General features: G+C 53.2%; 1 protein-coding gene and 1 long non-coding RNA gene across 3 annotated transcripts; one reads left to right on the forward strand and one right to left on the reverse strand.

Annotated features, from left to right (window-relative positions):
- Positions 1–2: 2 nt before the first annotated feature.
- On the reverse strand, positions 3–16556 carry bcar3 (BCAR3 adaptor protein, NSP family member). 2 transcript variants are annotated; one of them, XM_084693031.1, is made up of 12 exons: positions 16401–16556; positions 14313–14652; positions 11710–11749; positions 5013–5141; positions 3501–3946; positions 2899–2999; positions 2069–2805; positions 1864–1979; positions 1607–1778; positions 1054–1165; positions 622–819; positions 3–537 (listed from the first exon to the last, which is right to left on the reverse strand). In XM_084693031.1, the coding sequence occupies exons 2-12, from the start codon at positions 14639–14641 to the stop codon at positions 362–364; spliced, it is 2556 nt and encodes an 851-aa protein (XP_084549157.1). In that variant the 5' UTR covers positions 14642–14652; positions 16401–16556; the 3' UTR covers positions 3–361. The 2 variants fall into 2 exon arrangements, with proteins under 2 accessions (XP_084549157.1, XP_084549156.1); XM_084693030.1 differs by lacking the exons at positions 14313–14652; positions 16401–16556 and having other exon boundaries at positions 11710–12908.
- Positions 5626–20397, forward strand: LOC146221205 (uncharacterized). Its single transcript, XR_014750794.1, has 4 exons — positions 5626–6361; positions 10077–10139; positions 10819–10916; positions 20317–20397. It is a non-coding gene; the product is annotated as an uncharacterized LOC146221205 (long non-coding RNA).
- Positions 20398–21433: the final 1036 nt, after the last annotated feature.

Raw genomic sequence — 21433 nt, forward strand, 5'->3', positions numbered from 1 at the left:
TCTGGCTGTGTGGAGCACAGCCGTTTTCTCCTTTATTCACAAATCGACCATATAAACATATTCAAACTCATTCACAAGTCTTATTTTACAGTGAGTAACATTTTAGATATCTTTTCTTTTCTTTTTTTACATTTGAAGGTTGATATATTACAGTCTAGCGGGACAGGCATGCTGATAAGGCGTCTGTGCCCCTTTCAAGGTGGGTGAGGGCTGTGGTTAGCGCTGGGGGGGAGGGAGTTAGAAGTGTGGTTAGAGGTAGGTTTGAGGGGGGTGGGGTTGGGCTGTGGTTAGGGTTGGACACACACAGACATGTGTTAGCCCGCTGGGGGTATAGGGGGACCTGTGTGTGTGTTGGGGCCGGTCACAGCTCGGTGTGTGTGACGGCCGGCTCCAGCTTGCGCGACAGGGCGGTGAGGATGAGGGTGAACTTGGCGTGGCGCTCCTCCTGGGCCACGCTGGCTCCTCGACTGCCCCACAGCAGACGCTGCTGGAAGTCTGTCCTGAACACCTCCAGCAGGCTCTCCTCCGCCCTGAACCCTGCACACACACACGGGGGAGAGTTAGGTGTGTGTGTGTGTGTGTGAGGAAGCCAGCAGATACGTGTGTGTGTGTGTGTGTTACCGTGCAGGACGGTCTGAGCGTGGCAGGTGTAGGAGGACGAGTCCTGCGCCACTCTGCGGGCATCCTCCAGGTGGCGCAGCATGACGTCGCAGCCCTGCTCCCAGGACTCTGCCCCCTCGCAGGCCACGCCCCCTCGCTCCATCAGGCTCAGCAGCGGCATCAGGAGGGGAACCGCCCTGCCGGCGCCAGCCAGCTCCGCTAAGCACGCGCACACACGTGTAAGCACACACACGTACACACAAACACACACGATACACACACTCATTCATGGACATGCCGGCCCACCCAGTAGCATAACCAGATTGCTTGAAATAAATCATTTAGGGATTGGATGATTATTCTTTATGCCGCCCTCATTTTAAGATGTGCGACGCTACTGCTGCCCACAGACTCACACAAGTCATCTTGTCTACTGTGCGTGTGTGTGTGTACCTGTGCCTTCATAGAGAGCCTTGTAGAAGGGTTTGAGGGTCTTCTCGTAGGTGACGGCTGTCTGGGTGAAGCTGTGTCTCAGGGTAGTCCAGGTGTGGTCCAGACGGGCGATCTGACAACACACACACACACACACACACACTGTACGTCAGACAGGACCGCTGTGTGTGTGTGTGTGTGTACCAGGGGTATGTCTAGGGCCTGTGTGTGTGTGTGTGTGTGTGTACCTGGGGCATGTCCAGGGCCTGTGTGTGTGTGTGTGTACCAGGGGTGTGTCTAGGGCCTGTGTGTGTGTGTGTACCAGGGGTGTGTCTAGGCCCTGTGTGTGTACCAGGGGTATGTCTAGGGCCTGTGTGTGTGTGTGTGTGTGTGTGTGTGTGTGTACCTGGGGCATGTCCAGGGCCTGTGTGTGTGTGTGTGTGTGTACCTGGGGCATGTCCAGGGCCTGTGTGTGTGTGTGTGTGTGTACCTGGGGCATGTCCAGGGCCTGTGTGTGTGTGTGTGTGTGTGTGCACCTGGGGCATGTCCAGGGCCTGTGTGTGTGTGTGTGTACCTGGGGCATGTCCAGGGCCTTCATGATGGAGGAGAAAGTGAAGAGGTCTCCCAGAGCATCTTTCAGCTCCATGGCAACCAGGATGGTGCGGTTCAGCGTGGAGGCTCTCTCCTCCATGCTGCCCGTACACCCCAGAATATTCACGGCAACGCCGATCGCCATGGTGTGGTGCCTTAGGAGACCGCAGGAGGGCGGACGTTAACAAAAGTGTGTATCTGCAGATGTGTGTGTTTCTATGTGTGTGTGTGTGTGTGTACCTCTCCATCAGGTCCAGGCGTAGCTGTCGTCCGTGGGGCAGCGTGACCAGCTCCAGGCCCGAGGACACGCCCATCTGAGCCTTCATCTCTTCAGACACGCCCAGTATCCGAGCAACCTGGGAGGGACAGGTACTCTGTCACTATGGAACCCGGCTCTAGCCACGCCTCCCCGTGCATGACATGAGAGTGGGTGGGTGTGTGTTACCTGGCAGTCGGCCAGCAGCATGTGCTTGGCGATGCTGAGGTGCGTGTGGGAGAGCAGCAGCTGCTTGGCCGCCCTCAGGACGCTCATCTCCAGGGGCTTGTTCTCCCGCGGGAGCAGGCGGGACTCGAACCCCCCCGGGCAGAACGAGGACTCCGTCTCAAACACGGGCCACCGCGGATCTCTCCCTCGCTCCCCCTCCTCCTCCTCCTCCCGCGCTCCACCCCTCTCTCCCCCCTCCCCGTCGTCGCTGCCGGTCTCCAGAGCGCCGATGGCACGGTGGTAGGAGCTCCTGTCCAATCGCGTCCTCCCGTTGTCCTCCGGCGTCAGCCTATCGACGAAGCCGACGGGCGAGGGGGCGGGGCTGCAGGGGGCGGGCGCGCCGCAGGCCACCTCGGGGCTCGGGGCCGCCGTCTCTGCCTGGGCCGGGCGGGGCTTGGGGGGCGGGGCGGGAGGGGTGAGGGCGGGTTGGGCGGAGGGGGGCGGCTGGGCGGGCGGGGGCGCCAGGACGAGGAGGCGAGGGGAACGGGGCATCCGGAGGGGGGCCACCTTGGTGGGCTTGGGGGGCGGTCGGGGGCACAGCTGGCTGTCGGACCCCCGGATGGCCTGGGCGGGCTGGAGGTCGGGGGTCAGTCTGCGGTGCTGGGTGGGGCTGAGGACGGGCTCGCTTCCCGTCCGCACCACCCCGCACCTGGGGAGGAGGAGCTGCTGGGGGGGCGGCGGGCCGGGCGGCCTGGAGCCTGGAGGCACACACATCGTCGTTTGATCAGCACATTCAGAGAACTCCATTGAGACGGAAGATCGGGAGAGGAGGGGGCGGGGCCAGTACCTACCCAGAGGAAGAAAGCTCTCTGATTGGTGGGTTTTTAGAGGGCAGCGTTTCTCCTGTACCTGGTTGAGACAGGCAGGCTGACTACCACACCTGTCCTGGGTCCTGGGGGAGGGAGGGAAAAAGGGAGGAAAGGAGGAAAGGAGAGAGAGAGGCAGAGAGAAAGAAGGAAGAATGAGTTGACTTTGGCCGCTTGGCTTAGAAGACTACAGAAATACTTTGTGTGTGTGCGTTATGGAAAAGGCCGCTGTGTAATTATAGTTTATTTCTGTGTTGGTACTGCCAACCTGGCATGCTAAGGGCTCTCCTCCTGTCTTTCTATCCTCCTCTCTACCTCCTCTCTTCCCCCTCCTACTCTCCTCTCCCCTCCTCCCCTCCTCCTCTCTTCCTCCTCCTCCCCTCCTCCTCTCATTTAGTTATTTTAGCAGACGCTCTTATACAGAGCCTCCTCTCTTCCTCCTCCTCCCCTCCTCCTCCTCTCTTCCTCCTCCTCCCTCTCTCCTCCTCCTCCTCCCCGTCTCCTCTTCGCCCCCTCCTCCTCTCCTCCTCCTCCTCTCCTCTTCCCCCCCTCCTCCTCTCCTCCTCCAGCCCCGCCCCACCTCCTACCTCAGCAGTGCCCCCCGGCCCAGGGCGTGATCCTGGGCGTGTCCGTTCACGAGGTTGAGGCTGAGGCGCTTGGCCGCCTGGCTCCGCCTCTCCGGCAGGCTCAGCCCCGCCTCCCCTTCGTACTTCTCCGCCAGGCAGCGGAGCGGGAGGCCGCGCGTGATTGGCTGGAAGATGACGGCGCCCACCCCCTGGGAGACGGGCGTCCTGTTGCCCACGTAGCAGCGCACCAGCGCGGGCAGGCTGTCGAAGGCCTGGGAACAGGAAGTCCCGCCTTCCAACAGGAAGTGCTGGCGGACGTAGGCCTCGTTGAGCGCCACCAGGCGCCGCGTGATGCGGAAGTGTTGGGGAGCGTCGCGCCACTGGCAGGTGAGCACGAAGGAGCCCGGGCTGGAGGAGGAGTCACGCACCAGGAAGTCTCCGTCTCTCTGGAGGAGGACCTCTGCCGCCTGGACACACACACACACACACACACACACTGTTAGAGAAGACACACTTACTGTTAAAGACACACACACTCACTGTTAGAGAACACACACTCACTGTTAAAGACACACACTCACTGTTAAAGACACACACACACTGTTAGAGAACACACACTCACTGTTAAAGACACACACACACACACACACTGTTAGAGAACACACACTCACTGTTAAGGACACACACACACACTGTTAGAGAACACACACTCACTGTTAAGGACACACACACACACTGTTAGAGAACACACACTCACTGTTAAAGACACACACACACACACTGTTAGAGAACACACACTCACTGTTAAAGACACACACACACTGTTAGAGAACACACACTCACTGTTAAGGACACACACACACTGTTAGAGAACACACACTCACTGTTAAGGACACACACACACTGTTAGAGAACACACACTCACTGTTAAGGACACACACACACTGTTAGAGAACACACACTCACTGTTAAGGACACACACACACTGTTAAAACACAAACACTGTTAGAAAGCACGCACCCACTGTTTAAACACATACACACTATTACAAAAACACTTGAAACACAAATCTTTCAACCACACAAACACTATTAAATCACCCGCACACTTGGGACACATTCTCGGATCACACACGTGCAAATTGTATCGCCCAGTTAGAACATATGATTACGAGCACACACACACTGTCAGGTTGTGTTGTTTACACACACACCGTCAGGTGTTGTGTATGTTCCTCTGGTGCTGTTGATACCATCCTACTAGTATTCTGAGGGTACCATAAAGACTGGACACACCCATAAACACACACACACAGGCTCCCACACACACACACTCGCACGTACACACACACATTCCCATACTCATACTCACACACCCAGAAACACACCCACAAACACACTCTCACTCACGCAGAGTGACTGATCGAGTGTGGTTGGAGCGTACTGAGGTGTGACAGCCGGTTCGACAAGTTCTCACTGCTGGGGGCTGAACATGGCTGGTCCTGCTCCGTCCCCGGTGTGTGTGTGTGTGTACCTGGCGTGGCAGGGGGCCATGGTACCAGGCGTGGCTCCTGGGCTCCTCGCTGCTCGTCTTCAGCTCCTCCTCCAGCTCCTTCCTCAGCTTGTCAGCAGCGCTCTCCATCAGGCCCCTCTCCCTGGAGAACTACACCACGCACACACACACCACACACACACACACACCACACACACAACACGCACGTGTTGCTCAATAAAAAAGATATTGAAAAAACGCACAACTTACACACACACACGCGCCCGCACACACCTGTACAAGGCCTCGTGGGCATGTCTGCTCAGCTTGGTTCTCCTGTTGCTGTCTACTCCGTGTCTGCCTCTCTCGCTCCTCTCACTCTCACTTCTCTTCTCTTATTCCCCTCCCTCTTTGTCACACGGCTCTCTCCCTCCTCCCTCCCTCCACTCCTCCATCCCTCAGTCCTCCCTCCCTCCCTCGCACAGCGTACCTGCTGCTGATTGGCCCGACACGTTCACCTGTCGAGCTCTTGATGTTTGCTGCGTCGTTATCTGCCTCACCCTTCCCTAGTCCCGCCCCCACCTGAACACACTGTGCATGTGTCTGACACAACAGAGGGCTGGCTAGCGGCTAGGAATGTTCAGAATGTAGCCTCTTTGGCCTCTGACCACTTCCTGTCTGACCACTTCTTGTGGGCCAGGGACAAGTTTGGAGGGACAGAGTTGTAAACAGAATTCTGGTGTTAGCATTAGCATACATAGCTGACAGACAGTCATTGCTTTTGCTATTTCCAGCGAGCTAGAGTTGTGGTCAGGCTGGTATGGGTAACTGCTCATTAGCATTAGCATGGCTTGAGCAAGGTTAGCTAGCAGAAGGCTAGCAGGCGGCTGACTGGCGCGAGTTTAGCACTAGCGTGAGGCTCAGCACTGAACGTCCAAGGTTCTGTTGTGGTCCAGAACCACAGGCACAAATAAAATGACTGCACCACTCCAGGAAATGAGGTTTTATTTTAGAGTCGTGCCTGGACTGCACACACACACCCTGCACACACACGTTCCCTACACACACACACCCTACACAAACACCCTGTTGAGGCTGTCATCTACCATAGGCAGAGAGGCCATTTAGGCCACCCATGATAGATAGAACGATCAAATCACAGAGATTCTCTGTGGCTTATATCGATGACGTTATAGAAATACTGTGTGTGTTCATGATTCCTAAATGACATCAAAGCCTGGCCTCCCGTTTGTTTGTTGTTTGTTTACATCAGGCTCTGATAGACGAGGGTTCTGGTTGACCGTCCAGCTTAATTATGATTGGAGGAAATGGCGATCTCCTCTGAGAGATAGACCAATCAGCCTCGTGGTGCTGGAAGATGAAGATATCAGGTAAATTCCATCATATGACTATGTTACACTGTGTAAGAAACTGAGATGATATTGTTGAAGTGCAGTATTTATTTTGTTTGTTCGCCGTGCTCGAAGCTACGGGATTACTTTGTAATGTGGTTTGTGAAACACAGACTGTTCTTTGACCACCAAAATACTATGGAACTATGCACTGCTGATCCTTGACCTGCTGTACTTTCCACATGCACTACTTTGCCCGTCGCTTTGGATAAAACCATCTGTTGGTTTGAACACTAATGAATATGTACAGGAACACAAACGTAATCATGTAAGAAGTATCCCTCAAAAAACAATGGCCAAACCACATGATCACTTTGACCCAAAGCCTCAAAACTCATCAGAACCTGCTACCTCAGGCTAGAGGTCATAGGTCACTCATCTGACCCTTCACCCCTCAAGATGAGAAATGTCACCGCTCATGATATTCTTATCCATGTTAATCCTCTTGTCTCTGCATGACTAATCCCACGGTGGTGTAATGGCTCAAACATACACTGCAGACTCAGAGAACAGATGGAAGCTAGAATAACTAGGGGAACGGAAAAAGACCTGAGGGAGGAGAGAGAGGGGAAGAGGAAGAGGGAGAGGGAGAGAGACAGGGGGGAGGAAGAGGGAGAGGGAGAGAGACGGGGGGGAGGAAGAGGGAGAGGGAGAGAGACGGGGGGAGGAAGAGGGAGAGAGACGGGGGAGGGAGAGGGAGAGGGAGAGAGACAGGGGGGAGGAAGAGGGAGAGGGAGAGAGACGGGGGGGAGGGAGAGGGAGAGAGATGGGGGGGGGGAGAGACAGAGGGAGATGGGGGGAGGAGGAGAGAGAGGGGGAAGGAGAGAGGGGGAAGAGAGATAGGAAGAGAGAGGAGGGGGGGGGGGTTGAGTTCTGATCTATAGGGATCTGAGAGATGGACCAGGTCTCTGATCTCATGTACAACCTCACTTACACTAATGAAGAGGTCTATATATCTACCGTACGCAAAGACACACACACTCACTCGCAGACGCACTAACACTCTGGCACAGTCCCATACTCACCTTCAAACACCCTCACCCACTGTCACGCACACACATGATTACACACACAGTCATATATCCAAGCAGCATGCCCAGACAGGACAGTGAAAGCTTTTACATCTTTACCGCTCTGCTGCCACTCCTTATGGACACCTCTACATTCTAAACACCTCTACATTCTAAACACATCTCTACATTCTAAACACCTCTACATTCTAAACACCTCTACATTCTAAACACCTCTACATTCTAAACACCTCTACATTCTAAACACCTCTACATTCTAAACACATCTCTACATTTGAAACACCTCTACATTCTAAACACCTCTACATTCTAAACACCTGTACATTCTAAACACCTGTACATTCTAAACACCTCTACATTCTAAACACCTCTACATTCTAAACACCTCTACATTCTAAACACCTCTACATTCTAAACACCTCTACATTCTAAACACCTGTACATTCTTAACACCTGTACATTCTAAAAGCTCTACATTCTTAACACCTCTAAATTCTAAACACCTGTACATTCTTGTGTATATATTGTATCTTGACATATATAACCAATGGCCATTTGTTTTTAATGACAAAACCTGCCTATTTGTTTTTATAAACCTAAATGAAGCCTTCGAAATGTTTCATCATTTCTTAATCAGCTTGTACCTCAACCATCTCCTCATCTCTCACACTGACCCCGACCTCCCCCTTGACCCCAAGCTCATTCCTGACCCTAAACCTCACCCCTGACCCTGACCGAATGGAAGCAAGAGCTCTCCCTCCTTAGACAGGAGGATGGAGGTGACAGACAGTTAGACAGGAGGATGGAAGTGACAGACAGTTAGACAGGAGGATGGAGGTGACAGACAGTTAAACAGGAGGATGGAAGTGATAGACAGTTAGACAGGAGGATGGAAGTGATAGACAGTTAGACAGGAGGATGGAAGTGATAGACAGTTAGACAGGAGGATGGAGGTGACAGACAGACAGACAGGAGGATGGAGGTGACAGACAGTTAGACAGGAGGATGGAGGTGACAAACAGTTAAACAGGAGGATGGAAGTGATAGACAGTTAGACAGGAGGATGGAAGTGATAGACAGTTAGACAGGAGGATGGAAGTGATAGACAGTTAGACAGGAGGATGGAGGTGACAGACAGACAGACAGGAGGATGGAGGTGACAGACAGAAAGACAGGAGGATGGAGGTGACAGACAGACAGGAGGATGGAGGTGACAGACAGACAGGAGGATGGAGGTGACAGACAGACAGGAGGATGGAGGTGACAGACAGTTAGACAGGAGGATGGAGGTGACAGACAGTTAGACAGGAGGATGGAGGTGACAGACAGACAGGAGGATGGAGGTGACAGACAGTTAGACAGGAGGATGGAGGTGACAGACAGTTAGACAGGAGGATGGAGGTGACAGGAGGATGGAGGTGACAGACAGACAGGAGGATGGAGGTGACAGACAGTTAGACAGGAGGATGGAGGTGACAGACAGTTAGACAGGAGGATGGAGGTGACAGACAGTTAGACAGGAGGATGGAGGTGACAGACAGTTAGACAGGAGGATGGAGGTGACAGACAGTTAGACAGGAGGATGGAGGTGACACGACAGGAGTACGGAGGGGACAGGAGCAGAGAGAGCTGTCCTACCTTGGAGGGCAGGACAGAGGTCTTGTGGTAGAAGCAACAGAGAGCAGCAGTCAGAGTCTGGACCAGGTTGCACCTCTCAGACATGTCCGACATCTGGGACTCTGATCGTAGCGGTCCACACAAACGGCTAAAGCCCCGCGCCACACACACATTTAGAGCAGCTTCTTGTGCCTCTTGCCCACACAGATAGACTTGGTGTTGCTCACACGCTCTCTCTGGCTGCTGCAGCATCTGACTACAACCTTCCAACTCACTCAGCTCTCCGCTAGCTGGCACACACACGCACACACGCACACACATCCCATCAACATTGTGATCAGTAACATTTTTTTTCCTGCGCCCCCAGCTCAGTTGCGGAAATTACACAGCCGGGTGTGTGGTTGTGTGTGTGTGTGCGCTTGTGTGTGTGTGGGTGCTTGTGTGTGTGTGTGGGTGCTTGTGTGTGTGTGGGTGCGTGTGTGGGTGTGGGTGTGTGTCTGTCCTACTGGCAGGGGGGTCTCTTGAGATCCTACTCTTCTGCTAATGACATCTCTACCATCTGTGAGTGGTCCCTCCCCTTTAGCTTCCCATCCCTCCCTCCCTCTCTCTCCCTCTTTCTCCCTCTCTCTCCCCCTCTTTCTCCCTCTCCCTCCCTCTCTCTCCTTCTACCAATCTCGCTCTCTGCCTCTCTCTGTCTCCCTACCTCCCTTTATCTATCTTTCTCTCCGAGGGGAAGAGAGGAGAAGTGAAGAGAGGAGGGCAGTGGAGAGGAGGGGAGGTTATTAAAGTGTAGCTGCAATTACCCAGTTATGACCAGGAAACAATTCTAAGGTCTATCAGCAATCCCCATCAATAACAAACACACACACACACTGAGGTTATTTTGAGTGTGTATACAGAGCTGTGGTACAGTAAGGAATGTTCCCCTTTAGGAAGATAATTACAGCATTCCTCCCCCGCCCCCTCTTCCTCCCCCTCGTCAACCTCCTCCTCACCCTCCACCTCACTGGAACCAAAACTACCACCACGGAACCCTGGACTCATAGAACCCCCGCTCTGGAGAACCCTGACACTGGAGAACCCTCGCTGATAGGACCCTGGCGTGTGAGGTGAGATGTGGTTCGTCGTTAGGAGGCTGGTCAGGTGTAGAACACACACACACTGTCAAACAGCAGTACTCGACTGCACCATATAGTATGCAAGTTAAACAGCACACACTCGCTCAGTGACTCATGTTTGAGATCATAAAAGCTTCCGTTGGTTTCGAAGAAGCATGAGCGGGACCTGAGCCCCTTGAGGCATGGTCTGCGATGTCTGGAACTCTGTTGTTGCCCGGTAACAGAATGACATGTTTTTTTTGCCCAGATGGACAGGTCTGGCTGCATAAAGGCTGACCTCTTTCAGCCTACCCTGCCGTCACCCTGCTGTACACCCAGATCACCACTAGAGAGCACTGTCCCAGCAGTCACCCTGCTATACACCCAGATTACCACTAGAGAGCACTGTTCTAGCAGTCACCATGCTGTTCAAACAGTTCACCACTGCATTGCTCAAGAAAGCTCACTCAGAAATGACATTTCATTCATTTGGCTGAATCTTTCACCCAAAGCGATGTACAAGTGCACAGTTCGAACCCTGGTATGAAGGTTGAGGACAGGACATATTACAAGCGTGGCCTGTGTAGAATTAGCAACTTTATTTTCTCGATCTCTCTTTGTTGCTCTCTCTCGCGCTCCATCCCTCTCCCTCCCTCCTGCTCTCTCTCTCCATCCCTCTCTCTCTCTGCAGGTCCCTGAACTGAGAATCCATTGTTCCAGTAAAGCTCTTTAGCGGAGCTGAGCAGTTTACTCCTCTCAGCTCAGGAAGAAAGAAGACGAGAGAGAAAGGTAGAGAGAGAAAGAGAGAGAGAGAAAGAGAAAGAGAGAGAGAGAGGAGAGCTAAAGCCTTGTGTGAAAATTATTCCTTTATCAGGGAACACATAAACCAACAGGGCCTGTCTGCCCTCTTGTCTGTCCGTCTGCTCTCTCGTCTGTCTGTTTGCCTGTCTGTCTGTTTGCCTGTCTGTCTGTCTGTCTGTGGCAGCTGTTAGTCATCTATAGTGACGGTGTGTTGGACCAGGGTAAACAGGTTTGTGTTGACATCACGTTGGCACAGTCGGCCCCAGCTTGCCACAGGAAATGACCTCGCCAGATTATGATTATCTGCTTGATGTACGTGCTGCTTCCTGTGTATGTGTGCCTGACAGCTGGGAGGGGGGAGGGGGGGGAGGGTGAGGGAAGGGTGAGGCAGGAGGGGTGAGGGAGAGGTGAGGCTGGAGGAGGGGGGGGGGGGGTACAACACACACACCTGGCAGCCACTGTTAACAAGCCATAGCAGACTGGTTGAACAATACATGGTTAAGCAACATCACCACATTGTCTGTGTGTTGCTCTCACACTGCCCTGAGATCATTACACATACAAAAAGAGAAAGAGAGGGGGGGGGCGGTAGAAGGAGAGAGAAAAGAAAGAAAAAAGAAAGATCGAAAGAGAGAGAGAGATATGGAAAGATGAAGAGGAGAGGGGTAGAGAGAAGGGGGAGGGTAGAGATGGAGGGAGAGAGAGCCAGAGAAGAGAGGACGAGGAGGGGAGAAAGGAGACGTATGAAACACAAACATGTCCCTCGAGTCTCGAGTCTTACCTTGACGTAGTCCAGAGTCTCCACACTGCTGCCCGTGCTCCTGGGGAACACACACACAGACACAGGCCGCTGTAACGCACACATCTCCACTGCTGCCCCCCTATACCCCACCGCTGCACAGGCACACACACACACACTCTCCCCGGCTCCCCCTGGTCCAACACCCTCAGCCAGGCTGTTTCTGCTCTCAGCTCCCCCAGGTCCAACACCTCCAGCCAGGCTGTTTCTGCTCTCAGCTCCCCCTGGTCCAACACCTCCAGCCAGGCTGTTTCTGCTCTCAGCTCCCCCAGGTCCAACACCTCCAGCCAGGCTGTCTCTGCTCTCAGCTCCCCCAGGTCCAACACCTCCAGCCAGGCTGTCTCTGCTCTCAGCTCCCCCAGGTCCAACACCTCCAGCCAGGCTGTTTCTGCTCTCAGCTCCCCCAGGTCCAACACCTCCAGCCAGGCTGTTTCTGCTCTCAGCTCCCCCAGGTCCAACACCTCCAGCCAGGCTGTTTCTGCTCTCAGCTCCCTGAGCTCCAGGACTGCTGCAACAGGTTGCTTGTGTAACCCCCTCTCTCATCTCACATCTTACTGGCTGAGTCTAGCTCTCTCTCTCTTTCTCTCTCTCTCACTCTCTCTCCTTTCACAAGAGTAGCCTCACTCTCTCACCGCCTGCCCTCCCCCTTCTCTCTCTACCTCCATACCTCTCAACACACACACACACACACATCTCACTTCTGACCACACTGACAAATTCACAAAGAGGTTAGAGACCCCTCAACAAACACATACACACACACACACACACAAACCACACACACAGCTGGCCTCCTCATGAGAGAGAGAGTAGAGGTCTTGATCTCATATTATGTCATCTCGCATACACCTCAAATACACATCAAATGCACATCAAACTCACCAGCTTTACTGCTGCAATAAAGCAACACGTTTCCAGCCTGTACTGTTAGTGGTTAGTTCCCTGTCTTCCACTGTCTCTCTGGACTGTCTGCCTGTCTCTCAGTCTGAACTGCCTGTTTGTCTAAACTGTCTGTCTGTCTTTCTGAACTGTCTCAACTGCCTGTCTGTCTGAATTGTCTGTCTCTCTAAACAGTCTGAACTGCCTGCCTGTCTGTCTGAACTGCCTGTCTGTCTGATCTGTCTGTCTGAACTGCCTGTCTGTCTGATCTGTCTGTCTGAACTGTCTGTCTGTCTGTCTGTCTGTCTGTCTCTCTGAACGGTCTGTCCCCTCTCTCCCCTTTCCTCTTCTCCCACTCTCCCCCTGACGTCTCCTGGCCTCGTCTCCCCCCCCTCCTCCCTTCTAAACGCCTCCCACTCATTCTATACGATGATTGGAGCCTCCTCCCTCTCCTTTCTCCTCTTCTCCACCCTCCCAGCCTTCACAGAGGTATGGTGGAGGACAGGGGAGGACAGCAGTACCTCCCTCGGGCCATAGGGGGCACTGTGACTCTGCTGTCTTTGGACAACATCTCCTGGCTGTAGGCTCTCCCTCCAACACTCTTCTTCTCTCACTCTCTCCAGGCCACTCTCTCCCTCCTCTACATTTTTCTCCCTCTCTCTCCCTCTCGCTCTCTCCAATCCGTATATCTTCCTCCATCTTTATATCCACCTGAGACCAAGTCTGGCTTGTTAAACCTTTACAAGACAAGCATGGGCCAGATTCTGTCTCTCTTCCTCCTCTGCGCTCTCCTCCTCCCCTATCCTCTCCACTCCATTCTCCTCTTCTCCTCCCCTATCCTCTCCTCCTCCCCTATCCTCTCCTCCTCCCCTATCCTCTCCTCCTCCCCTATCCTCTCCTCCTCCCCTATCCTCTCCTCCTCCCCTATCCTCTCCTCCTCCCCTATCCTCTCCTCCTCCCCTATCCTCTCCTCCTCCCCTATCCTCTCCTCCTCCCCTATCCTCTCCTCCTCCCCTATCCTCTCCTCCTCCCCTATCCTCTCCTCCTCCCCTATCCTCTCCTCCTCCCCTATCCTCTCCTCCTCCCCTGTCCTCTCCTCCTCCCCTATCCTCTCCTCCTCCCCTATCCTCTCCTCCTCCCCTATCCTCTCCTCCCCTATCCTCTCCTCCTCCCCTATCCTCTCCTCCTCCCCTATCCTCTCCTCCTCCCCTATCCTCTCCTCCTCCCCTATCCTCTCCTCCCCTATCCTCTCCTCCTCCCCTATCCTCTCCTCCTCCCCTATCCTCTCCTCCTCCCCTATCCTCTCCTCCTCCCCTATCCTCTCCACTCCATTCTCCTCTTCTCCTCCTCTCTGATGTAGCCTTTCATCCCAACTCAGGACAAAGAGCTGACACTGACACTGATCTCTGCCACACCCAACCACACACACACACACCCAACCACACACACACACACAACCACACACACTCACACACAACTACACACACCCAACCACACACACACACACCCAACCACACACACAGACACCCAACCACACGCACAGACACCCCCATCCCTCCCAGTTTCATGCGCACATCTGTGTGTGTTATGTTACAGAGGTAGCAGGTCTGTGGTGAACCTCAGCTGAGATCTGAGCCCAGCTCCCTCTGGGTCTCTGTCTGAGAGGGATCACACACACGTGTGTGTGTGTGTGTGTGCGCGTGTACCTGAGCGTCTTGCCTCCCCCAGCGTGACCCCCCTGGTCCTCCTCTATGACGTGGTGGATGAGGGGGGACGTGGCCAGGCGGGCGGGGTCAGAGCCAGGAAGTGGCACATCCCAGGGGTACAGGGAGGCAGGGCTGGGCCCCGCCGCGCCTTTCCTCCTCCTGGGCAGGGTCCCGTGGATGGAGAGGGCGTGGTACCCCCGGGGGGGCGGAAGGGGGCCCGGGGGGGCGGGGCGGGGCCCCAGGAGGTCCATGGAGGCGGCGAGGGTGGTGTGGCGGGCGCCATGGGACGCCAGGCTCCGCGGCAGGCTGGCGAAGCGGCTCTCTGCCATGGCTCTCAGCTCTGAGGAGGAAGAGGAAAAGAAAATCGGTTCAATCGCAGCTCCGCTCGGACGCACCTTCCAATTACGGCTCCGGCACGACGTGGGGGGGCGGGGAGGGGGGGGGGGGTTACGTAACCATGGAGCCGGGTGGTCTATTGTTGTGACAACATCCTGGAGACATGTTGCGTGTGATGTGTATCTGATGTCTGGCACACAAACGGCGCAGCTCTTTCCCTCACTCTGTCTCTTTCTCTCTCTCTCTCTCTCTCTCTCTGTCTCTCTCTCTCTCTCTGTCTCTCTCTCTCTCTCTCTCTGTCTCTCTCTCTCTCTCTGTCTCTCTCTCTCTCTCTCTCTCTCTCTCATTCTGTTCTGTGAAGATGCCAGCCCTCTTTCACTCTTTCTCTCTCTTTGGTCTTTGTCTCTCTCCCACCCCCACACAAAGGTCATTCTCTGTCTCTCTCTCTCTCTCTGTTCCTCTATCCATCTCTGTGCCTCTCCTCCTCCCTCTGTCCCTCGCAGCTGCCCACTACTACCCCCCCCCCCCCCCCCCGCCACACACAAAAAGCACCCCTACACACACACACATACATACACTTCACCCACAACTGGGTTTGCTTGGCCTTGGGTTTGGGGACACGCTAGCGTCAACATAGAGAGGAAATTAAACTGTAAACATAAAGATATTAAGAAACCAGACTCGTCTCTCTTCCTCTCCTCTCTCTTCCTCTCCTCTCTCCTCTTTCCTCCTCTCCTCTCTCCTCTCCTTCACATGTTACAAGGTTGGTCTCTCCTTACAACACTGGCGTAGTTAACCACCACGACACACAGCCAAACATAAACACCTCACACACACACACCAACACTCGTCTCTGGAACACGAGAAGGGACAAAATTAACTAGAGGAAACCGGCTGCCCTTCCTGCTACCGAAGACTCCCCCAAAACACACACACACACACACACTACACACACATTACACACATACTACTCACACACACACTCAGAGCAGTGCACTACAGAAGCCCCCCTGGCCGGCCTTTCAGTCCAGACCCCCCTGAGAACAATGACAACTGTCACATGACCAGTTCAGACTCGTCCTTTGTTGAGATCTCTCGCTTCTTGCCCTCTTCGGAGAGAGAGAGAGAGAGAGAGAGAGAGAGAGAGAGAGGGGGAAAGAAAGGGAGTGGGAGAGATAGAGAGACGTGGAGGGAGGGAGGGAGAGAGAGAGAGAGAGAGAGAGAGAGAGAGAGGGAGAGAGAGAGAGAAAGAGGGAGAGAGGGAGAGAGAGAGAGAGGGAGAGAGAGAGAGAGAGAGAGAGAGAGAGAGAGAGAGAGGGAGAGTGGGAGAAGTCCAGCTGAGAGCTGTAGACTTTAGGACTGTGACATATTAATCACATACTTAATAAAACCCACTCCAGTAGCTGCCACTCCACTCCTCTCTCTCTTTCTTTCTTTCTTTCTTTCTTTCTCACACACACACACACAAAGAGACACGCACACACAAACAGTTGCTATTGTACATCTCCATAGTTAGAAGCACGCTTATCTTAGTTGTGATGACATCAGTGCTGGAGCACCCTCGGTACAATACACAGCATAGACACACACACAACACACACACAACACACACACACAAGGCATAGACACAGGACAGATCACAGAGAATCAGCAGAAACACATGCACAGTACACACACAACTCGTAAAGACAGACCCAGCACACACAGACACAAACGAGTTGGACAGACAGACTCTGATCAGTCTTGATTTACCTCTTTGTACAGGAAAGCCCTCCTCTCTCCTCCCCTGTCAGTACTGTCCTGAATAGCTGTGTTCTCGACCCAGTTTATTCCATTCCTCCTCTGCTGCCCCTCACTCTCACACTCACCGGCAACAACAAGTAGCAGACACACACAGGCTCTGCCCCCTCTTGGTCCTCCTTACACACACTCACACACACACACTCTCTCTCAAGGGAGTGATTTACAATCTCTAAACCACCCCCCCTGAGATGGGAGGAGCCCCCCACCCCCGTCCTAACCCTAACTGCCCCCCAGCACTGAAAACTTCTGTCTCTCTTTGTTCCCCCCCCCTCCTCTCTCTTTCCCTCTCTCTCTCTCTCTTTCTCTCTCTCTCTCTTTCTCTCCTTCTGTCCAGAACACAGACGACCCAGTACTACCAGTTTCAGATCCCACCTCACTTGTGAAACACACAGAGGTTTAAGCACACACACACACACACAGTAGCATGTTATGGCGGTGTGTGTGTGTGTGTGTGTGCGAGCAGGCGAGTGAGTGAGCGAGCATGCGTGCGTTTCCCCCCAGACAGACCAAGCTGCTGTTTGTCTTGGCTGACCTTACGGAACTATCTTCCTAGTCTTTGTCCTCCCATTGTGTCCTCATGACAACAGCCAGCCCTGTGTGTGTGTGTGTGTGTGTGTGTGTGTGTTTGTGGGTGGGAGGTGCGTGAACTTGCTCTACATGTGTGTGAACAAAAGCCTTCAACACCTGAGTCCAAGTGGGAGAGAAGCATGCACACACACTTATGCTCACACACACAGTCTCTTTCCACACTCCCCCCCCGCCCCCACACACACACACACACCGAACACACAGGAGAAACCTCAGAAATGAGAAGCAGCTACTCCAGTTACACTGCACCATCCAAACTTTCATTCACCTGTCAGCACCTCTGGGCGCTATATCAGGCAACTCTGGACAAGACACACACACACACAGAAATATGTAATACAACACACACACACACATAAAAACATGTAATACAACACACACACAGCAACATGGAATACCTGACACACATACAGGGAAAGATAGAAGATAACACACACCTGTAAATCTATTTTGAGGTCCTGAGAATTCATGTTTAATGTTGTTGCTGCTGTATAGGAGCATTATACAGCAGTGATATGGATGTTGTGTATGTGTGTGACTGAATGAATCATAATCCAGATGTTTACAGTCATTTCTACAAAGCCGGTGGGCATGTGACTAGCAGAGTAGCCATTTCCAGGAAGCACACACACACACACACACACACCAGTCATGTCAGTGGAAGACAGAGGTCTATAATCTGCAGGTGACTAACTTGACTGATGCGACACAAATAGATTGTATCCCACTGAGTCACTGTGCTACACTCATCCCAGCCCACCCTCCTTCCCTCCCACCCACCCCACCCTCACCACCCACCCACCCCACCCTCACCACCCACCCTCCCCACCCTCATCACCCACCCTCACCACCCACCCTCCCCACCCTCATCACCCACCCTCCCCACCCTCATCACCCACCCTCCCCACCCTCATCACCCACCCACCCTCACCACCCACGCACCCTCACCACCCCAGTCCAGTCCGGCTTCTGCTCAGCCCTAGTTCCAGCCCCAGCCCTGTCCTGACCCGGGTCAAACATGTACAGTGTACTGTCCAGAATGGGGCGAACGATTCCCCCCTCACCCTCCTTCCCCCCCCCCTCCCTTAGAAGAGCAGACCGGCTTATCAGTGGTGAAATGTAAACAAGGTGTGTGTTTAAAACACGCCTCATTCCTCCTTAATGGGCAGGAAATCTCTGGTGGGCACCATCAGTGTGAGTGAGTGTGTGTGTGTGTGTATGTGTGTGTGTGTGTTTGTGTGTGAGTGTGTGTGTGTGCGTGTGTGAGAGAGAGAGGGAGAGAAAGTATGTGTGTGTGTGTATGGGTGGGTGGTGGTTTGGTCTATCTTTGGTCCACAGTCTCAGCTTAGCGCTATGATCCCTTCGTCACCGTGGTAACCCATGTTGTCCATCAGAGAAACAACTCATCGCAATGTGGCTGGCCACAGACACACACACACATTTACACTCACACACATGCACACACACACACACACAGACACTCATGTTACAGACTGCCCTAGCCTTGTCATCGGGGTATGTCCAGTCCGTTGTAGAGAGGAAGTTGGGACTAAAAACACCGCAGCTGACAGACTGGTCACCAGGTTGGTAAATATAGCAGATGACCTTTGACACGTCAGGCTAACACTAGCAGTCTCAGTGATGGGGATACTAATGCTAACTGACTGTGTGGTCTGGATGCTAATGCTAGCAGACTGTGAAGTAGGGGCGCTAATACCAGAACTGTCTGTGGTAAAGATGCTGATGCTAATGCTAGCAGACTGTGTGGTCTGGATGCTAACGCTAGCAGACAGCACGGTATGGAGTTGTGTTTACTCTGAGCCAGTTGGTGACATTACCGTCACCTCATAAAAGCGGATCTGGCTGAATGTGTGACTGTCAGCTGTGAACACCAAGAAAGATAACCTGGCAGAGGGGATTTGAGATTGTGTGTTTTTCTTTGAACATCATAGGGACAGCGACCATCAAATGTTACCAGTAGCTGGAGAGGAGGGGATGAGAGAAGGATGCAGAGCTAGAGTATTGAGGTACAACCCAGCCCTTGACATAAGCTCTGTAATTAGCTCATTGAACATAGCTGCTCTGTCTGGGTGTTTCATTCCCAGGCCAAGGGGAGCCAATCAGGGCTGGGCTCTGAGTCTGGCCCCGCCTCCTGCTTTTAAACACTTAAATGTATAAAAAGACTTGTAGCCTGGGAGCTGGTCCAACACCATGCAACGTAATCCCATTAAACCTGCCTGGATCCCACCCCACACTGTGTGTGCGTGTGTGTGTGTGCGTGTGTGTGTGCGTGTGTGTGTGTTTGTGTGTGTTTGTGCACCCTGAAAGGCCATTGTCTTTGAAATGCTCTTATCTGTGTCAAATGTTGAGTCTGCATTTTTCCAGAAATGCCATTACCTTAACAAACCCCCCCCCCCCCCTGTCTGGTCTGACACTAGGGTGGGCAGCCTGCCAGCCAAGCTCTGCTACCTGCTTACACACACACACACAACCACATGCACACACACACACACACACAATCTAATACTCCTAAACCAACAGGAGGCCGCAAGTTAGGCCCCCAAGTTAAACCATCAGCCTTTTGACACAGGCATAGCAACAGTTACCATATCATGTATGGCATGTACACACACACACACGCACACACACACACACACACACAGGTAATTATACCCTGCAGACACCTGGCACTCACCACTACTCACCCTCCCACTGCTGAGGACATTATCACCTGGTGCATGAGAGAGAGAGAGAGAGAGAGAGAGAGAGAGAGAGAGAGAGAGAGAGAGAGAGAGAGAGAGAGAGAGAGAGAGAGAGAGAGAGAGAGAGAGAGAGAGAGAGAGAGAGAGAGAGAGAGAGAGAGAGAGAGAGAGAGAGAGAGAGAGAGAGAGAGAGAGAGTGTGTGTGTGTGTGTGTGAGAGACAGAGAGAGAGAGAGACAGAGAGAGAGAGAGTGTGAGAGAGAGAGTGTGTGAGCCCCAGGCTGCAACGTGTTAGAGCATGACTGTTTGACTGTAAAGTGAGAAACAGGAGGAGGCAGGGGGAGATAGAGTCAGAGAGGGGGGTGAGGAAGGGAGAGAGAGGGGGGAGACAGGGTGAGAGAGGGGGGAGACAGGAAGGGGGACCAGGGTGAAGGAACCAGCCAGAGGCCCAGACTGTCCTCCCAGAACCCTTTGCTCCCTGATGGGCCTGATAAGACTACTGATGTTTGGTTTGGTCAGCCCTGGGTGTGTGTGTGTGTGTGTGTACTGACCTCTCCTCCTCTCCCTCTCCTGCAGTATCAGGATGGAGGTCAGCAGGTGAACACGGTGCATGTGGTTATGGACTCCCAGCTCCTGCAGATCCATCTCAGTCAGGTGGAGTAGGTCCTGCACACACACACACAAAAACAGGCACAAACCAACTAAAATACAGACACAGATGGCTGAAGTTAGGTGTATGTGCATGCTGGCATACACCTAACTTCATGTGCTGGCATTTGTGTGTGTGTGTGTATAGGTACTTGGGTGGTGTCCAGCCAGTCAGGCACCATTCCCCCCACTCAAAAAGTGTGCCGTCTCCACCCCCTAATTCTCTTGGTTGCCTGTTATTATTGAACACACACACACACACATGTAAACACACACACACACTGGCGGTCACCACTGTACCACACTCTTGCATCGCCTCTCCTCTCACACTAAGAGCCTGTTGTTGGCTGAACAATACATTCCTGGTGTTTCACAAATAACACTTTGTTTAGTCAGTAGTCCCAGAAGCTGTTGTTTCTGAGCCAGAACCACAGGGAAGGCTAATGATAGGCTGATTGACTGACTGGCTGGCTGGCTGGCTGGCTGGCTGTCTGGTTGGCTGGCTGACTCGCTGGGTTGGTGATTGACTGACTGGTTGGATAACTGATCGACTGGCTGGCTGGCTGTCTGACTGGCTGATTGACTAGTTGGCTGACTGATTGACTGACTGACTGTCTGGTTGTCAGGGAGATTAATGGGTGGGTAGATATTCTCTGCTAACGCCACTAAAACCAAAGCCACCCTGGGAATATGGTGTGTTCCAACACACCTCACAGGGCTGGGTCCAATACAGATACTGTAATTACACTTATCTGATCTGACAAGAGAACAAAACCCTTTCATACCAGACACCCGGGCACTCTGCATCTGCACCGCCTGTTTTGTTAGCATGTTAGCCTGCAGCGCCGCTGGCTTGCTAACCAAGCAGTGAACCGTTGTATGTTAGTATAGCAGAAATGGCTGAATTAGCCACGCTATGCTACGCTAGTAGGCTTACATGGCCGACTGGGTAGAGTTAGCCATGCTACACTACACTCCGCTAAGCTAACAGGTTGCTACGGCACACTGTGTGTAACCAACTTGAATAGGTTAAACTCACGCCTCT

This window comes from Hypomesus nipponensis, chromosome 26 (genome assembly GCF_054491055.1).
Source record: "Hypomesus nipponensis isolate SF chromosome 26, ASM5449105v1, whole genome shotgun sequence".
Classification (NCBI taxonomy): domain Eukaryota; kingdom Metazoa; phylum Chordata; class Actinopteri; order Osmeriformes; family Osmeridae; genus Hypomesus; species Hypomesus nipponensis.